General features: G+C 45.5%; 1 protein-coding gene across 1 annotated transcript in view; it reads left to right on the top strand.

The window, feature by feature from the left end:
• LOC115095095 (B-cadherin-like) overlaps positions 1 to 19,580 on the top strand; it is a 190,260-nt gene that overhangs the window by 132,387 nt on the left and 38,293 nt on the right. Inside the window, exons 15-16 of the mRNA XM_029608324.1 lie at positions 15,731 to 15,873; positions 19,214 to 19,438. Coding sequence (XP_029464184.1) covers positions 15,731 to 15,873; positions 19,214 to 19,438 — 368 coding nt within the window. The remainder of the gene's footprint in view (positions 1 to 15,730; positions 15,874 to 19,213; positions 19,439 to 19,580) is intronic.

The raw sequence follows: 19,580 nt of genomic DNA, 5'->3' as shown, positions 1-19,580 counted from the left end.
TTCTAACGAATTGAAATATCGTACGATATTTCTAAATTCGTTAATATATCGGGTAAAAAAAGAAATTATCACTTTCCCCCAGAATTTTCGTAAAAATCGTTTTTCGGGTTAGTGCGCGCTAACAAAAAACATTTTGTTTTGTTACTGTTACTTTTGTTACTGTTACTTTTGTTACTGTTACTTTTTGTTACTGTTACTTTTTGTTACTTTTTGCTATTTTTGTTAGCGCGCACTAACCCGAAAAACGATTTTTCACTAAAAAAAAAAAAATAAATTTGGGGATCCCGAAAGCGGGAACGATCGGGTGCCCGATCGTTCCCGCCTGGATGCCTGGAATGCCCTTCTGGAGGATGTGGTGAAGACCAGAACTGTGAAGGACTTCAAAGGGGCGTGGGATAAACACTGTGGATCCATAAAGTCAAGAGGCTGCCAATGAAGAGTGGGTGACTCGCCAGAATGATGGCTACTGCCTGGAGTCAATACCCTTATTAAATAAACATACACAGGCTTACGGTGACTCCAACATCGCTCTAAGCTTCAACAGCAAGAGGAAATGTGGAAAAAAGGATTCACACTCACAAAGAGGGGAGTAGCTGGCTTGTTACGGCGGTTACTACCCCAAATCAAATAAGCCTGATACTTCACTTTCAATGCATATACAGCAAAGTTCTCTGATTCAACGGCAGGGGAGAAGAAAAACTGATACTTCACACATCCAGTAGAGCTCTCTGCTTCAACGGCAGGGGAGAAGAAAAGAGGGTTCGCACTCACAAAGCGGGGAGTAGCTGGCTTGTTACGGCGGTTACTACCCCAAACCAAATGTGCCTGATACTTCACTTTCGACGCACATCCAGCATGGCTCTCTGCTTCAACGGCATGGGAGAAGAATTATACGTCACGCATATCCAGCATAGCTCCCTGCTTCAACGGCAGGGGAGAAAAAAAACAACCAATAAGGGCTAATAACATAGTCTGGGTAAAACAAATAAGCATGGGTGCAGCTTGCTTATTGTGGCGGCTACTACCCCTAACGAATCAAGCTAGATATTTCACTTGGATGCAGCTCCATCACTGCTCTCTACATTAAAGGTGGGGGTGGAAGGGAAATAGAACCAAGAGCTAAGAGAAACAGATAAGTATGAGAGAAAATATGTGTGAAGCTTGCTGGGCAGACTAGATGGGCCATTTGGTCCCTCTTCTGCCGTCATTTCTATGTTTCTATGTTTCTATGTTTCAAATCCCTAATCACTAATCTCTGGAACTTCAAAGCTGTTTCACTGTAAATATGAGAACAATGTTCACTAGAATTTCTGCATACCTGAAAAATGTTTTTGGGTTTTTTTTCAAACTTGCCCTGGGCCCCCTGTGAGGCTCGGAGGGAAGGGGCTGGCCTGGAAAAAGCAAGCAATGGGATTTAATTTTCAAATCCCGGCACTTGCTTTTCATTATTTTAACTTGCATATTCTGCTCATAGCCCATAGTGAAAAGAATTGATAACATTCAGTGTTTTAATAAAGTCCATGACGCCAAGGCCCTGTATAGCTCTGGGAAAGCAAATAAAGACCCTTTGAGGTCCATGTTCAGTCACGGACAGTCTGGATAGCAAAGTTAACCAGATAAACTTGTCCAGCCAGCTATAGAGGTATATTCTGCAATGTAGCTGCTTACTCCTGGGGGAATTGTGCGCTACAGTAGCGTGAAGAATCTGTGCAAAATTTGTAATTTTTGCACAGAATTTGGAGAGAGGCCACTAGGTGAGTCCACCCCGCTTGTGGCAGAAGAAGAGGGAGGCAGTCGGCCATGAGCGGAGCCCATCCCACTCTCGCAAAAGATAGGAAAAGCAAGAAAGCCTGTGTGAGAGAAGTATGGCACTGTGCGCATGAGGGTGAGTATATGCTAGAGAGAGAGAATGTGTATATGTGAGTGAGAGATTAGGAGCCTGTATGTGTGAGAGAGGGATTGATTTGTGCCTGTTTGCATTTCTGAGGGAGAGTGCATATTTGTGTGCAGGGGTGTGTGTGTTAGAGGTGGTTTTGTGGGTGTGTGTGTGTGAGAGAGAGAGGGATAGCCTGTGTGAATGTGTACAAGAGAGGGAGGGGGTGTGTGCATGAGAGAGAGAGAGCAAGAAGCTAAAAACTTGCCTGCACTTCAGCTGCTGCAGAGCCTCATTTAGAAGCTCCAAAGCACTAGAGCAACCTTCCTCCATAGGAGTTGGGGGGGGGGGGGGGGGGAGGGTAAATGGAATCCATATCTTCCATGGCTGGTGAGAAAATCTCACCTAGGAGCTGAAGACTGCTACCCAGGTTCACATATGCAGAATTCAAAATGCATATATGTTCCCTAAGCGCACTCTCTGCCTTCTTAGCACTTCCCAACAAGGTGTTGGGGGGACAATCACTTTACAACACTCACATGCTGAAGTTTCAGACTTAAGGTTTGATTCCTGGATAGAATGGTCTATATGGTGCCACTTAAAGATGGGAAGAGTCTGGTATACGCATCTGCCTCATTGATGTTCTATAGTATCAGTTCATGGTGTGACCGCACCTGAAGAACTGAGTGCAGTTCTGGTTACCCCATATCGAGAGAGTTAACAAAACCAGAAAAGGTGCAGAGGAGGGCGACTAAAATGACCCAAGGGGATGGGACGGCTCCCCACGAGAGGCTCTTTAGCTTGGAAAAGAGATTGCTGAGAAGAGACATAAGTTTATAAAATCATGAGTGGGATGGAACAGATAAATAAAGGATGGTCATTTACCCTTTCAAATAATAAAACAAGGGGATGCTCCATGAAACTAACAACCAGCAGATTTACAACAAAAATGGTATGTGGATGTACTGTCGCCCCTTTCCCCATGCCCTTTGCATTTCTCTCACTTTTAATATTTTGTATGTGTGTTTTTCTGCCATGTCCCCCCTGAAAAGATTAGAGGGTAGTAAGGCTGTATCGCCATCCTGGCACTCACTGAACTGTTTGGCAGCAACAATATTAAGATCTGCCACCTCCTTTAGGAATCTTATTTTAGACCAGGGGTTCTCAACTCAGTCCTTGGGACGCACACTCAGCCAGGCAGGTTTTCAGGATCTCCACAATTAATATGCATGGATAGATTTGCATGCACCATCTCCATTGTATACATCTCTATCTCATGCATATTCATCATGGATATCCTGAAAATCTGACTTCCCATATGTGTCCAACCATTGGCCTAGATTATAAGCATTTGTGCTCATAAAGTTCCAAGTATTCCTTCTTTCCTGTGATTATCCTCCTACATAACCCCCCCCCCCCCCCCCCCCCCCACACACACACACACACACACACAAGCGGTGGTAGAGAGGAAGCTGGAATCTACAGGCCAGTTAGCTTCACTTTGGTGGGGAAAATTAATGGAGATTCTGCTGAAGGAAAGGATGGGTGGGTTGATGGCCCCGAGGCAGCATGCATTCACCAGGGGAAGGTCCTGCTAGACAAATATGAGAGAACTGGATCAAGGAAAAGAGCTTGTTGTGATTTACTTGGTTTTCAGCAAAGCTTTTGATATGATCCCACATAAGAGGCTCTTTAATAAAATGAGAAGCTTTGGTGTGGGCACCAAGGTGGTTGAATGGATTACTAACTGGTTGACTGGCAGGAAGCAATGTGTAATGGTAAATAGAACCTGCTCTGAGAGAGTGGTGCTAAGTGGAGTACCTCATGGATCAGTTTTGGAACCAGGTCTGTTCAATATCTTTGAGCGACATTGCGGGTGGGTTAGAAGGAAAAGTCCTCCTTTTTGCAGATAATACTAGGATTTGCAACAGAGTGAACACGCCTGAAGGAGAAGAGAGAATGAAAAGTGATTTAAGAAAGTTGGAGTGGTCAAAGATTTGGCAGCTGCAATGAAGTGCATAGTATTGCATCTGGGGTGCGATAATCCAAAAAAGCTGTATGTGATGGGGAGCAACAGACTATCCTGCACAGAGCAGGAAAAGGATCTTGGGGGTGATTGTGTCTGGAGATCTGAAGGCAGCGAAGCAATGTGGCAAGGCGATAGCTAAAACCAGAAAGATGCTGGGCTGCATAGAGAGCGATATAACAGGAAAAGGGAGGTGATAATGCCCTTGTACAGGTCCTTGGTGAGGCCTCATCTGGAGTTCTTTGTTCAGTTCTGGACATCATATTTCAAAAAGGATAGAGACAGGATGTGGAAACTGTTCAGAGGAAGGTGGCCAAAATGCTATGGGGTCTGTTTCAGAAGACCTATGAGGAGAGGCTGAAAGATCTAAATACTGTATGCAAGCCCTGGAGGAGAGGAGGGGCAGGGGAGATATGATACAGGTCTTCAGATACTTGACAGGTATTAATGAACAATCTTCAAACATTTTCTGTTGGAAAGGAAACAGTTGAACTAGGGATCACGATATGAAACTCCAGGGGAGAAGACTCAGAACCAATATCAGAAAATATTTCTTCACAGTGAGGGTGGTGGATGCCTGGAATAACCTCCCAGAAGAGATGGTGAAGACAACAGTTAACAAATTCAAAAGGGCATGGGACAAACACTGTGAATCCCTAAAAACTTAAAGAAAGGTTTGGTTTAACATTTCTGCATGGGGATTACCTGCACGGAGTGGAAGTTACTACCCTAAGCAAATTGCTGAGCAGACTGGATGGACCATTTGGCCTTTATCTGCCATCATTACTATGTTGTCTGCTCTTTACAGGTAGCCTTGTGAGATGCATCACTAACTTTATTTGGGGGTTGTCATCCCAATGTAATTGGCTTCCATTTGCCATCCTGGTACAGTCTGGTATTCCATGTATTATTCCAGCCCCTAAGATATCCCAGACCCTCTTCTCTACACCAGTTCTGCAGCCATGATGTAAAATGTATGGTGCAACAGCTAAGGATCCCAGTCTCCTGCAAAATCCAACCCTTCCACAGAGTTTCCTGCTCCCCATGGGAGACCCAGGACTGGAGCATTGGCTGTCCCCTGCGGCCCTCCCTACTCTAAAATTGGGCATCCTAAGAGGTCCTTCGGGCCACGTCATCTCCACCTGTTGAGTTTGAAGTGTTGCTTTTTGAACTAAACTGCGCTGTTTTCCTCCTAGGAAGCCTGAATGGGAGCCAGGAGTGATGTGATGGGGGAGGAGATTGAGGGAGCATGAAAGGATGTGGAGAGCAAGAGCATAAGTGAGATCATGGGGAGACAGCATGGATGAGGGGATGTGGGGGGAGAGATAAGAGCATGAGTGAGAGACTCATGTGGCCTTTGAGTGAAGGAATAAGAGGGGGGATGGAGGGAATGAGGGGTACAGGAGAGGTGTGTAAGGGGATTGGAGGGGAAGGGTATGGGAGGCATGGAGGATGTGAAGGGATATGAGATTCTCCCCCTCCCTGATTTCCCCCATACCTCCTTCCACTTTCTCTCTGTGGCCTTCCTGCCTGAGGTCCCTTCCTCTTCCCTCTTCTCTCCCCAGCACCAGTCATGATTTTTTTCCCCCACGAAAACACAACTAAACCAAACACACAAGAATGTCAGAAAATGGTCTTACAAAGCAAAACGAAAAGTACATATATTTGCATAGTTAACACCATTTCAGGATCTTTGCTGCAGAGTTTTCTATCCCTTGCTGCAGAATCTACTCCTAAGCTACCACAGGAGCAGGAAGCTCTGCTCTTACCTGTTCTCCTTTAGAGATGTGAATCGTGTCCTCGATCGTCTTAACGATCGATTTCGGCTGGGAGGGGGAGGGAATCGTATTGTTGCCGTTTGGGGGGGTAAAATATCGTGAAAAATCGTGAAAAATCGAAAAAACGTAAAATCGCAAAACCGGCACATTAAAACCCCCTAAAACCCACCCCCGACCCTTTAAATTAAATCCCCCACCCCCAAATGACTTAAATAACCTGCGGGTCCAGCGGCGGTCCGGAACGGCAGCGGTCCGGAACGGGCTCCTGCTACTGAATCTTGTTGTCTTCAGCCGGCGCCATTTTCCAAAATGGCGCCGAAAAATGGCGGCGGCCATAGACGAACACGATTGGACGGCAGGAGGTCCTTCCGGACCCCCGCTGGACTTTTGGCAAGTCTTGTGGGGGTCAGGAGGCCCCCCCAAGCTGGCCAAAAGTTCCTGGAGGTCCAGCTGGAGGTCAGGGAGCGATTTCCCGCCGCGAATCGTTTTCGTACGGAAAATGGCGCCGGCAGGAGATCGACTGCAGGAGGTCGTTCAGCGAGGGTTCCGGCGCCTCGCTGAACGACCTCCTGCAGTCGATCTCCTGCCGGCGCCATTTTCCGTACGAAAACGATTCGCGGCGGGAAATCGCTCCCTGACCCCCGCTGGACCTCCAGGAACTTTTGGCCAGCTTGGGGGGGCCTCCTGACCCCCACAAGACTTGCCAAAAGTCCAGCGGGGGTCCGGAAGGACCTCCTGCCGTCCAATCGTGTTCGTCTATGGCCGCCGCCATTTTTCGGCGCCATTTTGGAAAATGGCGCCGGCTGAAGACGACAAGATTCAGTAGCAGGAGCCCGTTCCGGACCGCTGCCGTTCCGGACCGCTGCTGGACCCGCAGGTTATTTAAGTCATTTGGGGGGGGGTTCGGGAGGGTGGGGGATTTAATTTAAAGGGTCGGGGGTGGGTTTTAGGGGGTTTTAGTGTGCCGGCTCACGATTCTAACGATTTATAACGATAAATCGTTAGAATCTCTATTGTATTGTGTTCCATAACGGTTTAAGACGATATTAAAATTATCGGACGATAATTTTAATCGTCCTAAAACGATTCACATCCCTATTCTCCTTGCCTGTGTACAGGTCACTGAAGTATTCAAAACCCCACAGTTGTTCTGTACAACATTAGTTTAACTTTGTATCTTGCTTTACCAATAAAATGCCCAAAGTGGAGGAACACACAAAAAAATAGAACTTCAATATATCCTACACAGTGACATTAAAACATAAGAGGTCATGGTTCAGAGGAATTTAACTGGATAACTAAAGTTCTCTGGCTAATCCTGACTTTGAAATATTTTGGACTCATATTTGGCTAAATTATAGCCAGATAACTTGACCCTGGAATGCCCCTATGTTATCCAGATAAATTTTAGCCAGATGAGTTGTTAGCCAGATAAGTTTATCCGGCTACCTCTAGTCAGGCCAAAGTGTTGCCCTAAAGTTAGCTGGCTAAATTTTAAGATACATGCAACACAATAGTGCAGACAAATGTCATAGTCCAAATCAGTTTCACAAATGGGTATTTATTTTTTCAATTTTTGAACGGCAACTCTACTGGCTTAGAACATCACAAATTCAAGGGGGTCCCCCGACATGGACCCGTGTTTCGCTGAGGCTGTGTCGGGAGAGATATGAAGCTCAAAAAGCAATCTGAAATAAAGTACATACAGATCAGGACTGTATCCAACAATGGACTTACATGCCGACCAATATCAGACATAGTGCAATTGAAAAAGCAACATACCTTAGTACATGGAATTCATACCTGGCAGGGAGTGTGCCGAAACTTGAAACCAGGAGACCTTTAAAAACAACAGAAAAGGCGCAAAAAGGGTTGACCAATCGCGAGGCTATGAGGAATCAATCAGAACACTCCTGACCCCAAAGCGCCAATCACAGTCAAATGAACAGGTGCCATTCAAGTTCTTTAAGACCCTTCGGTGTTAGTGTCTAAAATATGTATCCATCTTTGTTCCTTGCATCCTAAGTATTCAGAATAGTCCCTCTCCCCCCCCCCCCCCCCCCTCCCCGTGAAGGGCAAGTGACAACTTCTAAAACAAAAAGAAGAAAAGATCAGAGATGGTATGTGAGAATTGTGCCCAGTGCTCGACTAAAGGAGCATTTTCCTGAGTTTCTAATGTTCGAGCAATGTTCTATGATGCGAGTTTTTACCATCCTAGTTGTTTTTCCCACGTATAGCATTGGGCATGGGCATTTAATAGCATACACTACCCCTTGTGAGGGGTAGTGTATGCTATTAAATGCCCATGCCCAATGTAAAGATTCTCCTCTGTAAGGGGTTTTCAAAAGAGGACAACGTGTCAGTGAGAGGGCACATAGTACAGTGTCCGCAGGGTTTATGTAAACCACTCCTGTTTAACTGGGTACTTGTGCAAGTGAATTCCGTATGTACCAATCTATCCCTCAGATTTCTTCCCCTTCGATATGTAAATCTCAACGGACCTTGGAACATATTCTGTAAAGATAAAGCATTCCAATGCTTCCGGACAATGTTGGTGACTGCCCTACTCAGGGTAGAAAATGGTAATATACAATTATTAACAGTATCTGATGAATAATTGTGAGGCAGAAACAGAAGATCTCTAATGTGTAGCTCATGTTTGAAGGCTTTTTTTTATCCATGTACTAAGGTATGTTGCTTTTTCAATTGCACTATGTCTGATACTGGTCGGCATGTAAGTCCATTGTTGGATACAGTCCTGATCCGTATGTACTTCTTCAGATTGCTTTTTGAGCTTCATGTCCCTCCCGACGCAGCCTCGGCGAAACACGGGTCTGGGTCGGGGGACCCTCTTGAATTTGTGATGTTCTAAGCCAGTGGAGTTGCCGTTCAAAAATTGAAAAAATAAATACCCATTTGTGAAACTGATTTGGACTATGACATTTGTCTGCACTATTGTATTGCACATTGATTTGTTTAAGTGCAGTCCTTGCTCTTTGTGTTCTCTGGATTAACTTTTAAGATAGCCATCTACATTCAGTAGTGCAGCTGCAAAGCTTGTCAGGCTAACTTTGCAATCCAGGTGTTGGGCTGAATATTACCCCCATAAAAGCAACCAACTAAAACACTGGTAACGTAACTCATCACAGGGCAATCTATTTTTAATTGATAAGGTTTTTCAAAATTTCCTTGCTAACTGACCTTTGAAACTTCTATAGAAATACAGAAGTTTCAGAGTATAGAGAAAGCTGCTGGAGAAAAAATTGCAGAAAGCTGACTTCTGTTAAGTCTATATGAGAAAATATGTAACTATGTATGTATGGTTCTTGATTAACTTGTGCTCGCTCCTATGCCAAAGAATGTGTGGCTATATATTCAGAGCCCCTAGGCTCCTGTGATTCTGCTGTAGGCCTTGGGAGAATATAATGGGCCTGTTGCTGCATAATTTACAACCTGCTGCACAATCAACATTCCTGAAGCTTTCCCAACTCTTAATTCAACAATTTAAAGAATTATAGGGTACCTGATATTTCGGCACCTGCTTTAGCTGCTCCCCTTGTAAACAGCCTGCAGAAATCACGAGGAGAGTGGGAGTGAGATTTAGGATGAAGCTAAAGCTGAGAGAGCAGTTGAGGCACTGCTTCCTAATCCAGCACCTCTCCTTGGAGCAAACAGAAGAAGATGCCAGAATGTTTGATCCCTCTAAGATATCGTAAATCAAATCAAAATAACTTTGATATAATTCCCTGTTCCCTGTACGTACCCGGATCATCACAGATTGTTGGATTATGCCTCCCTTCCAGCAGATGGAGACAGAGAAAAGCTTGAAGGACACCCCTGTAAGTAGGATGTGCCACCTGCAGCCCCTTCAGTATTTCTCTGTCTCCAGCAGATGAAGGTGGCAGAACCTGCAGTCCTGGCTAATTGACTCTAAACAAGAAAGAAAGAAAGAGTTGCAGTGACAGGAGTCCTTTAAATTTGGCTAAAACAAAGTTTCAAAAAAAACAGCCGGGTCTCCTGATGAGCAGGGTCATTTCTCCTCTGTGGTAGGTCTGCAGTGTGCTTTGCCCTTCACTCCAGTGTAGCAGGAGCAGCAGCCGGTGAGTGACTGGGGGGGATTTACCGGTGGGCCGGTCCCTCCCCCCCCGGCCCAGAGACAATCGGGGGTTGTGCTCTGGTGAGGCCAAGGCGAATTAAAAAAAAAAAAAATCGGAACGTGTTGTTTTTTGAGGCTGCGCTGCTCTTATTCGAGCTCCTGTGTTTATTTTCGCAGCTTCTCCTCCTTGTTCAGCGCGGCAATGCCGCGCACTTTGGCCTGCAAATCCTGTGGGGAGCCACAACACGGCTCTCCAGAGATAGCCTCTACTCCCGGGGGCGAGGGCCCATCATCGGGGGCAGGAGGAGGCAGGTACATCGATCCCATGGTACGGGCACCCTGATGCTGCGTTGTGGTACTCAGCCTGCTCCGCTCCCGCAGAACGCGGGCATGGTGGCCATTTTAGGAGCTTTAGATGCTGATGCAGATAGCTCAGCAGGGGGAGGGGATCTCCCTCCTCAGTTATTTCCGCAGAATGTTTGCCCCAGGTCTCTGCATGATTTATTTCCTGCTTTCCATGCTCCTTTGGGTACCCCACCTCGGGAAAATTTAAAGGGCCTGCATCCTTTTTCGGCTGATTTTATTTTACTATTACATAAGGCTTATTTAGCTAGCCTTATGCCCATGGGAGATCCTGAGCCCCCTCCAGGGCAGCCTGGGGATGGGCCCTCTCCTCCCATGCAGGTTCCTAGGCCGGATCGTCCTGAGGTCTCCCAGATTAGGGTGGTCCAGGAAGGGTCCGGTTCTGGGAACCAGGGGACGGTGCCGCTGGCAGATCCACTTCAGCTGGACATGGATGAGGTTTCAGAGTGTGTGGCCCCGATGGAAGGGGATGATCCTCGGGTCCTTAGGCTCTTTTGTAGAGAGATGAGTTGGAGCCGATGATTCCACATGTCCTAGCAGAGTTGGGCATACCGGCTGGTTAGACGCAGACTCCTCAGGATCAGGGTACGGTGGATCCGGTGCTGTCTGGTCTTCATCCCCTGGCTAGGACTTCTCCTTTTCATCCTATGTTGCTCCAGCTAACGTTTCAGGAGTGGAATACTCCGGAAGCTAGCCTTCGCGTAGGCAGAGCTATGGAAAAATTGTATCCGCTGCCGGATGACACTCTTGACCTCCTTAAGGTTCCCAAGGTTGATGCGGCCGTATCCGCAGTCACCAAGCGTACGACTATTCCTGTGGTTAGGGCGGCTGCCCCTTAAGGACCCTCAGGATCATAAGCTGGAGGTGCTTCTCAAGCGTATCTTCGAAGTGTCTGCTCGTTTTTGGTATTCGAGCAGCCGTTTGCAGTAGTTTAATGCAGCGTGCGAGTCTCCTGTGGGTACAACTCCTGAGTGCCAGAGAGCTCTCCCTGGAGGAGTTTTAGCAGGCTGATCATTTGGAGGCGGAGGTATCGTATGGGGCGGATGCCTTCTATGATCTCCTTCGTACGTCTTCGCGTACTATGCTTCTGCAGTGTCAGCCCGCAGACTTTTATAGTTCCGTAATTGGTCGGCTGATGTTTCCTCCAAGTTGCAGCTGGGTGCTTTTCCATTTCGGGGGAAATTAATTTTTGGAGAAGGTTTGGAGCAGTTTAAGTCCTCGGGGGACAATAATGTGTACAAGCTCCCAGAGGATAGGCAAAAAACTTCCAGAGGCTTTGGCCCTTCCCGGTCACATTTTCGGGGGTAGCACCATTTTTGCCAGTCTAAGCTGGCTCCGTTTTGCCAAAGACAGTCGTCCGGCAGGTCTCAGTCTTGGTCTCATTCCTTTCGTGCCTGTAGACCCGCCCAGGATGGTGGTGCCTCAGGGGCAACGGGAGTCAAGTCCTCCCAATTAAATAGCGCCAGCCCACTCCCCTGTTCCAGTTGTTGGGGGGCAGCTGTCCCTGTTTTACGAGGAGTGGGCCAAAATAACATTGGTCCATTAGGTTCTAAACATTATAGAACACAGCTACGCCTTAGATTTTGCTCATCCCTTACGCAATCTATTTCTGGTGTCACCCTGCGGGTCTCTGGAGAAAAGGCGCCAGGTGTCTCTCACGCTTCACCGGTTGTTGGACCTCGGGGCAGTCATTCCGGTTCCTCTGAACGAACTTCGAACCGGCAGGTATTCAATTTATTTTTTGATCCCAAAGAAGGAAGGGTCCTTCCGTCAGATTTTAGATCTGAAGAAGGTCAACAGAGCTCTGAGTGCCCCGTTTTCATATGGAGACGCTATGTTCCGTAATCGCCTCCTTCAGAGCAGGGGAGTTTTTAGCATCCCTTGATTTGACGGAAACGTACCTACACATTACAATTTGGAAGGACCATCAGCGGTATCTCTGCTTTATGGTCCTCGGCAAGCATTACCAGTTTCAGGCACTTGCCTTCGGGCTGGCAACAGCTCCGCACACATTTACCAAGGTGGTGGTGGCTCTCTGTCGCCAGGGGATCCTGGTCCATCCCTACTTGGACAACTGGCTCATTCGAGCGAAGTCAAAGGAACTATGTGAGGCGGCGGTCACTAGAGTGACGGTCACTAGAGTGGTCACTAGATCCAACCCAGAGCAGACACTTCATGCTCTGGGTTGGATCATCAATGCGGACAAGAGCCAGTTGTCCCCCACCCAGGTCCTAGATTTTTTTGGGGGGACGAGATTCAATACTCTAATTGGGAAAGTCTTCCTGATACAGGATTGGACAGACAAACTCATGTTGCAAGTTCAGCGCCTCTTGTCCCTGCCAGATCCCAGGGTGTGGGACTATTTACAGGTTCTTGATTCTATGGCATCTACTCTGGAGTTGGTCCCATGGGCTTTCATTCATATGAGGCTGTTGCAAAGTGCTTTGCTCTCATGTTGGAACCCCAAGTTGGAAGCTTTTTAAGTTCCTTTACCCCTCCAGGTCCAGCCTAACTTGGTGGCTGACCCACGAACACTTGTCCCGTGGGATGGATCTGGAGGTCCCTCAGTGGACTATTTTGATGACGGATGCCAGTTTTTCTGGCTGGGAGGCAGTTTGCCAATCTCAGGCAGCCCAAGTACAATGGTCCATCAATCGTCTCTAGACCAGGGCAGTCTGCTTGGCCCTGCAGACGTTCTTGCCTCTGGTTCATCGTCAGTCGGTGATAGTGCTCTCAGACAACTCAACGATGGAGGGAGATGAGCTCATGGCTGGGCAGAAACTCATCTGCTCAGGATAACAGCTTTACACATTGCCGGGGTAGACAATGTACAGGCGGATTTTTTGGGCTGTCAGAGATTGAATCCCAGAGAATGGGAGCTGTCTGAGGTGTTTGCATTGATATCTCCTGAAGGATCTCCTGAATGAGAGTCAGTGATCTCCTGAATGAGTCAGTGATGGTTGAGGAGATCCTGAAGGATCTCCTCAACCATCACTGACTCTCCTGAATGAGAGTCAGTGATGGTTGAGGAGATCCTGAAGGATCTCCTCAACCATCACTGACTCTCATTCTCCCACCCCTCCCTAATCCCTACCCCCCCTCTTTTCCCTCTCCCCTTCCCCCCCACCCAACCTCACCCTTTCCTTCTCCCACTGGACATACCATGCTAATAACTGCCTAGGATAAATCTATGTTTACGTATCTTATAGTTTTTGTTTATATATTTATCTCTCTCTAATTGTTTCTTAGTTTAAATTCTGTACTGTCTTCCATTGCCCAGGTTTTACGCTCCCTGTTTAATGTAACTTTACTTTCTACCTTGATGTTAATTGGTTTCCCCTCAGTTACATTGTAAACCGGTACGATAAGACCTAGTCTTGAGCATCGGTATAGTAAAAGAAATTAAATAAATAAATAAATATCTCATCGCTGGGGGATTCCCTGTTTGGATCTACTAGCAACTCGAGGGAATGCCAAGGCGCCGCGCTTCTTCAGTTGCAGAAGAGAGCACGGAGTGGAAGGGGTGGATGCTCTTGTCCTCCCATGGCCTCGCGACATTCTGCTCTACGCATTCCCTCTTTGGCCTCTGGTAGACAAGTCTTGAGAAGGATAGAAGCTCATCCGGGAGGGGTGGTGCTGGTGGCTCCGGAATGGCCATGAAGGCTATGGTTCGTGGATCTCCTCAATCTTTCAGTGGACGGGCCGCTCCATCTGGGTCATCTTCCAAATCTCCTGCAGCAGGGTCCAGTATTTTTCAATCAGGTGGATTGCTTTTTGTCTAGCGGCTTGGCTTATGAGAGGCGGCAGTTGAGAAAGAAAAGGGTATCCGGATTCAGTGATTTCCATTCTTTTACGGGCTTGCAAAACTTCTACCTCTTACGTTTGTCAGAGTCTGGAAGGTTTTTGACTCTTGGTGTAGTAGGTCGAATATTTTCCCCTAGGTGGGCCTCAATAATCCGCATTCTAGCCTTCTTGCAAGAGGGTTTGGCAAAAAGGCTAGCTTTTAGTTCTCTCCAGGTTCAAGTGGAAAGGTGGACAGTGCGTCCATAGCGGCTCATCCAGATGTGGTTCATTTCCTTTGGGGTGCTAAGCATTTGCATCCACCACATCGAGCTGTTTGTCCATCCTGGCGTTTGAATTTGGTCCTTAGGATGTTGTGTGAACCTCCTTTTGAACCGCTCAGGTGCGTCACTCTGAAGGACCTTACACTAAAAACGGTGTTTTTGGTAGCTATCTGCTCGGCTCAGAAAATTTCGGAAATTCAGGCCCTATCTTGTTGCGAACCTTTTCTTAGGTTTTCCGATTTTGGCGTTTCTCTTAGAACCGTGCCATCCTTTCTGCCTAAGTTGCCTGCGTTCCCGGATTTGGATCAGAATTCTCCACATGCTCATGAATTGAAGCGTTTGGATGTCAGGCGGGCGCTGATGCGTTACTTGGAGGTCACTAATGATTTTCACCTTTTTGTCTTGTGGAGCGGTCCCAGGAAAGGGCATAAAGCTTCCAAGGCTACTATTGCCCGGTGGTTGAAGGATGCTATTGCTTCAGCATACATATGTCATGGGCGAGCAGTTCCAGAGGGTCTTAAGGCTCATTTGCTCTGTTCTCAGGACAGGCGGCGTCCTGGGCAGAAAGTCAGTTGATTTCCCCTCAGGAGATCTGTAGGGCAGCAACCTGGAAATATTTCCATACCTTTGTTCGGCATTACCGTTTGGATGTTCGGGCTCCCGACTCGGAGAGTTTTGGCAGCGGTGTGCTTCGAGTGGGGCTTTCTAGGTCCCACCCCATGTAAGGCGGCTTGGGTACATCCCAGCAGTCTGGGCTGATCCGGGAACGTACAGGGAAAGGAAAATTGGTTCTTAACTGCTAATTTTCGTTCCTGTAGTACCACGGATCAGCCCAGATGCCCACTCAGTTTTTTGATTCCACTCGACAGATTATCGTTTTTTTTCCTGTCATACTATAGCAGGATGAAGATTTCACATTTTGTACATAGTTGAGTCTCCTAAATTTGGTTTAACAATTTTAAATTTTTGGATTCCTGTTACCACTTTAATTCTGCTTTGGTATTGTTTATATTGAAGGGGCTCCAGGTGGTGCATCCTACTTACAGAATCTTGACAGGTCTGCTGCAGGAAATGGTTGTGTGGGTGGTTGTTGTTGGGTTGTTTTTTTTTTACATTTTATTTTAGGGACAAAACTCTCCAATATAACCAAGAAAAGTAAGGTGGGAGAACTAGGCTGGGATCCAAGCAGCAAAAAAACATGAAGGCATCAAAACCCCAAAATTATAGCATCAGGGGCATGGCAGCTAGGCAGAGGTATAGCAAAATCCCTAGGGTGTAGTGCCAGGTGCTTGATGGAAATTCTGGGAAACCCAGCAAAGGAAGATTTATTTTCAAGATCATCAACCTTTGTCAGAGGTTTCTTTCTTTTCTTTAATCAGACCCAGAGGTTGTCTTCCCCTGGATAGCTATTCAGAGGAACAAATGATAAATCACATTCACACCTAAAGAGGGTTTTTTGTCATTTCTAATGGAGTTTTTGGTACCTAGATGGACTGAGATTCATCCTTTCCATATTCCTATTTTGTTCAGATATCGCATTGGGAATGACCCTGCAGGATGGCTGGCTATTAACCCAGAAACTGGAATCATAACAGGAAAAGGCAACCTGGATCGGGAGTCGCACTTTGTGAAGAACAGCACCTACACCTCCCTCATCCTGGCTACGGATAACGGTACAGACATGTTGAACCTCGCTGCATTCATGGATGAGGTTGAAAGGGTCCTCTTATCCAGTCCAATTCTATTACTTCACCACTTTTTTCAGTGGAAAGCAAGAGATCCATGAGTCACAACTGTCACTTTTTTGACCCAGAAAGATATTCCTGAGTTGAACTGGGTAGTCACTGAGCTAATTAAACAAAATGATAAATCTTTTACTAGCAAATGACTGCAGCTGTAGAGAACTTCTACTTGGCTCCTAGTTTTGTGCAGGATGATGGACGTGAATGATGTGGTTCTGTCCACTACATGATTTTGCTCAAAATGAAAAAAGATGATTTCCAGAAAGCATTTGACAAAAGTACCTAATGAGTGATTTCTTAGGAAATTAAAAAGTCATGGGATAGGGAGCGGTGTCCTATTGTGGATTGCCAACTGGTTAAATGATTGAAGACAGGGAGTAGCCTAAATAGTACATTTTTCCCAATGGAGAAAGGTGGTAGAGTGCTCCAGGGATCTGTTCTGGGACTGATGCTTTTTTTTATATATTTACAAATGACCTGAAAATTGGGACAAGTGACATAATCAAATTTGCTGAAGACACCAAATTATCTAAAGTTATTAAAACACTTCAGAATTGTGAGAAATTACAAGAGGACCTTGCAAAACTGGGAGACTGGGCCATTCAGAAAAATGATCTAGGCATCATTATTAATATGTTGAAATCTTCTGCTCAATGTACAGCAGCAGCCAGAAAGCAGAGTGCTTGGAATTATTAGGAAAGAAATGGAGAATAAAACAAAATATCATAATGCCTCTGTAGCGCTCCATGGCATGACCTCATCTTGAGTATTGTGTGCAGTTCTAGTCACCACATCGCAAAAGAAAATAGCAGAATTAGAAAAGATACAGAGGAGGGTGCCCTATGAGGAAAGGTTAAAGAGGTTAGGACTCTTCAGTTTGGAGAAGAGATGGCTGAGAGGGGATATGACAGAAGTCTATAAAATGACTAGAATGAGTAAACATTCAGTTTTTTACTGTTTCAAAACGTACAAAGACCAGGGCACACCCAATGAAGTTACTAGGTGATACATTTAAAACTAATAGAATATTTTTTTTACTCAAGCAATAATTAGGCTCTGGAATTTGTTGCCAGAGGATATGGTAAAAGCTATTGATGTAGCTGTGTTTTAAAAAAGGTTTGGACAAGTTTCTGGAGGAAAGTCCTTATCTGGAATCCTTATTTACTTTGGAGGGAGACTCAGTCGGTTGCCTGAACTGTTCTTTTTCTTTTATATTCTGTACCAATTAACATTTCATAGAACCCAGCTTGAATTTCATTTCTGCAAGATCCCAAGGGAACTGGGAGGGGGGGGGGGGGGGGGGGGGGAGTTAAATAAGGCAAACAGAGATCGAGTTGCTTTATCAGTTTATTCATTTTGTTAATTGTGCCTATTTGTACAATTATGGTTACGTATTGTTCTTTGTTGTACTGTATATTTTGCTTACTCTTTCTCAGTTTAAGTTACAAAAAAAGAAACAGGATATTGGGCTTGATGAACCTTTGGTCTGACCCAATATGTCAAGTCTTATGTTCTTATATGCTGTTTAGATAAAGATGAGGCATGTTCACTCAAAGCAATAGACTTATAGTTATAAGAATGGCTTGAATGGCATTCTGGAGGTTGACAAATTATAAAGTAGTTGTGACATCCTAATATCACAAATTTATTTTATTTTTATTTTTTCTATACCGACATTCCTGTAAAGTATACAAATCATATCGGTTTACAATGTAACTACAACATTCGCTCAGTGGCGGTACAGGGAACAATTAAAAACAATTAACAGAAGAGGTAACCGTGGAGAACAGGTCGGAACTCATTCTTAACTTATCATAAAATAAAATAAATCCTTTCATATCATCTCGGGACCAGGAGAGATAACTAGTGCAAACAGAAATGGGAAGTGTGCTGAAGTGTCCGAACTGGTATGTCATAAATTCCTGTATAAACATTATCGAGACTGTTTTGTGTAACCTGTGTTCATGGTGCTTCTTTTTGGCTCCCTGTATGGGGACATAAGGCAGTACTAGGCTGGCTGACTGGTGTGTACCAAAGAGCTTGTGAGAAGGAAAGGCCAGATGCTGATCATGAGGTGACCCTGTGGTCTGATAGACTCGGAGAAGAGCCTCAGTCTTTCTCCATGGGGAATAGCTTTGTGAATCTGGCCCTTAGTGTCAAGCTTGGTATTCTAAGATGCCTGGAGGTTGTCAGTGCATGCCCTTTGTGTGGAATACTGTGTGCTTGGAGCACAGTGGCTGCCGCATGCTCTGGAGTGGTGTATATGTCTGCTCTGTGATTTTGACACTTGAAGGGCTCGTATTCCATCACTGATAAGCATGAAAGGGCAAGAAACAGCAATTCTTTCTGCGTCTTTAGTTGTTGCTGAAGTCAGTAATTCTATGTGAGCCTTTCTTCCAAAACTGAAAGAGTCTCGCGAAGGTTGTGACATCTCATTGGCTGATAGTTTACGATCAATAAGGGCATAATGCTAATAATCAAACTGTCTGACACAACAAAAATGATTAAGAGCAAAGGACTGATGTGAGCTGGTATGAAGTTGTATTGTAAACCGATATGATTTGTATATTATACAAGAATGTCGGTATATAAGAATCCAAAAAAAAAATAAGTGGAAAAGTCATGTCACAATCTAGAAATGTTAATGTCATGAGATTCTCATATGTAAAACATGGTGCTAGTTTTCTGGTTCTGCCTTTCCTGGTGACCCCAGGATTCAGTTTTGTCCTGTGTCTAATTTTGAAGCAGAGATCTTCTACATGTGTACGTTCCAACCTGTAGCCTGTGCATCAGGGGTAAGGGCTAGTATCTCTTGCACCTGCCCTGGATCTCATCAGGAGATACTAAACAGGATCATGTATCCAAGATACCTACAGTAAAAAAATTCGGTGTATGCCTCTTTGTGAAGTAGGTAAATAGTCACCTTTTTAAACTACAGAAGATGTGAGAATCACAACTGCGCACGCAAGAATATGAAAAAGCAGAAAAAATGCTTCAATTTGGTTGGAGGGAGAGACACACGATAAGTAGAATGCAGAAAAAATATCAGCCGGGAATTAAAATAAAGGTATTCGTGGCTTAGATGAATGAATTTGTTCCAGTTCTATGTACAACTTTTTGTAATACAAATTTAGGTTTAGCAATGCATTCCCTTAAGGTCTCAGGAGATGGTAACACCCCCTGTAATTCTGCAGGTTGCAGGCTGCTGTAAGGCTCTGCTGTATTTTGCTACTGACAGGACACTAAAGCTGTGCTTATTTACCATGATTAGGGGTGCCGCTTGCCACTGGTACAGGGACTCTCATCATAACTCTTCTTGACGTGAATGACAATGGACCTGAGCCAGACCCTCGGAGCTTTGAGATCTGTAGCCGGGACCCCAAACCTCAAACATTGGCCATCGTGGATAAAGACCTACCGCCAAACACCTTGCCGTTTTGGGTAGATCTCAGCTATGGATCGGAAGCTAACTGGACAGCGCAGGTGATTGACACATGTAAGTACTGAGCAGAGTGGTATCCTTTTGTGGTTAGAAATCTATAAGCCCCTCGCCATAATTTAGCATTGCTGTTGATGCACATAGAATCTTGAACTGAGCTCTCTAAGTAACTAAAATATCTTCCTTTTCAATCATAAGC

This window comes from Rhinatrema bivittatum, chromosome 7 (genome assembly GCF_901001135.1).
Source record: "Rhinatrema bivittatum chromosome 7, aRhiBiv1.1, whole genome shotgun sequence".
In the NCBI taxonomy this organism is placed as follows: domain Eukaryota; kingdom Metazoa; phylum Chordata; class Amphibia; order Gymnophiona; family Rhinatrematidae; genus Rhinatrema; species Rhinatrema bivittatum.
This window is presented reverse-complemented; position numbering and strand designations above follow the sequence as displayed.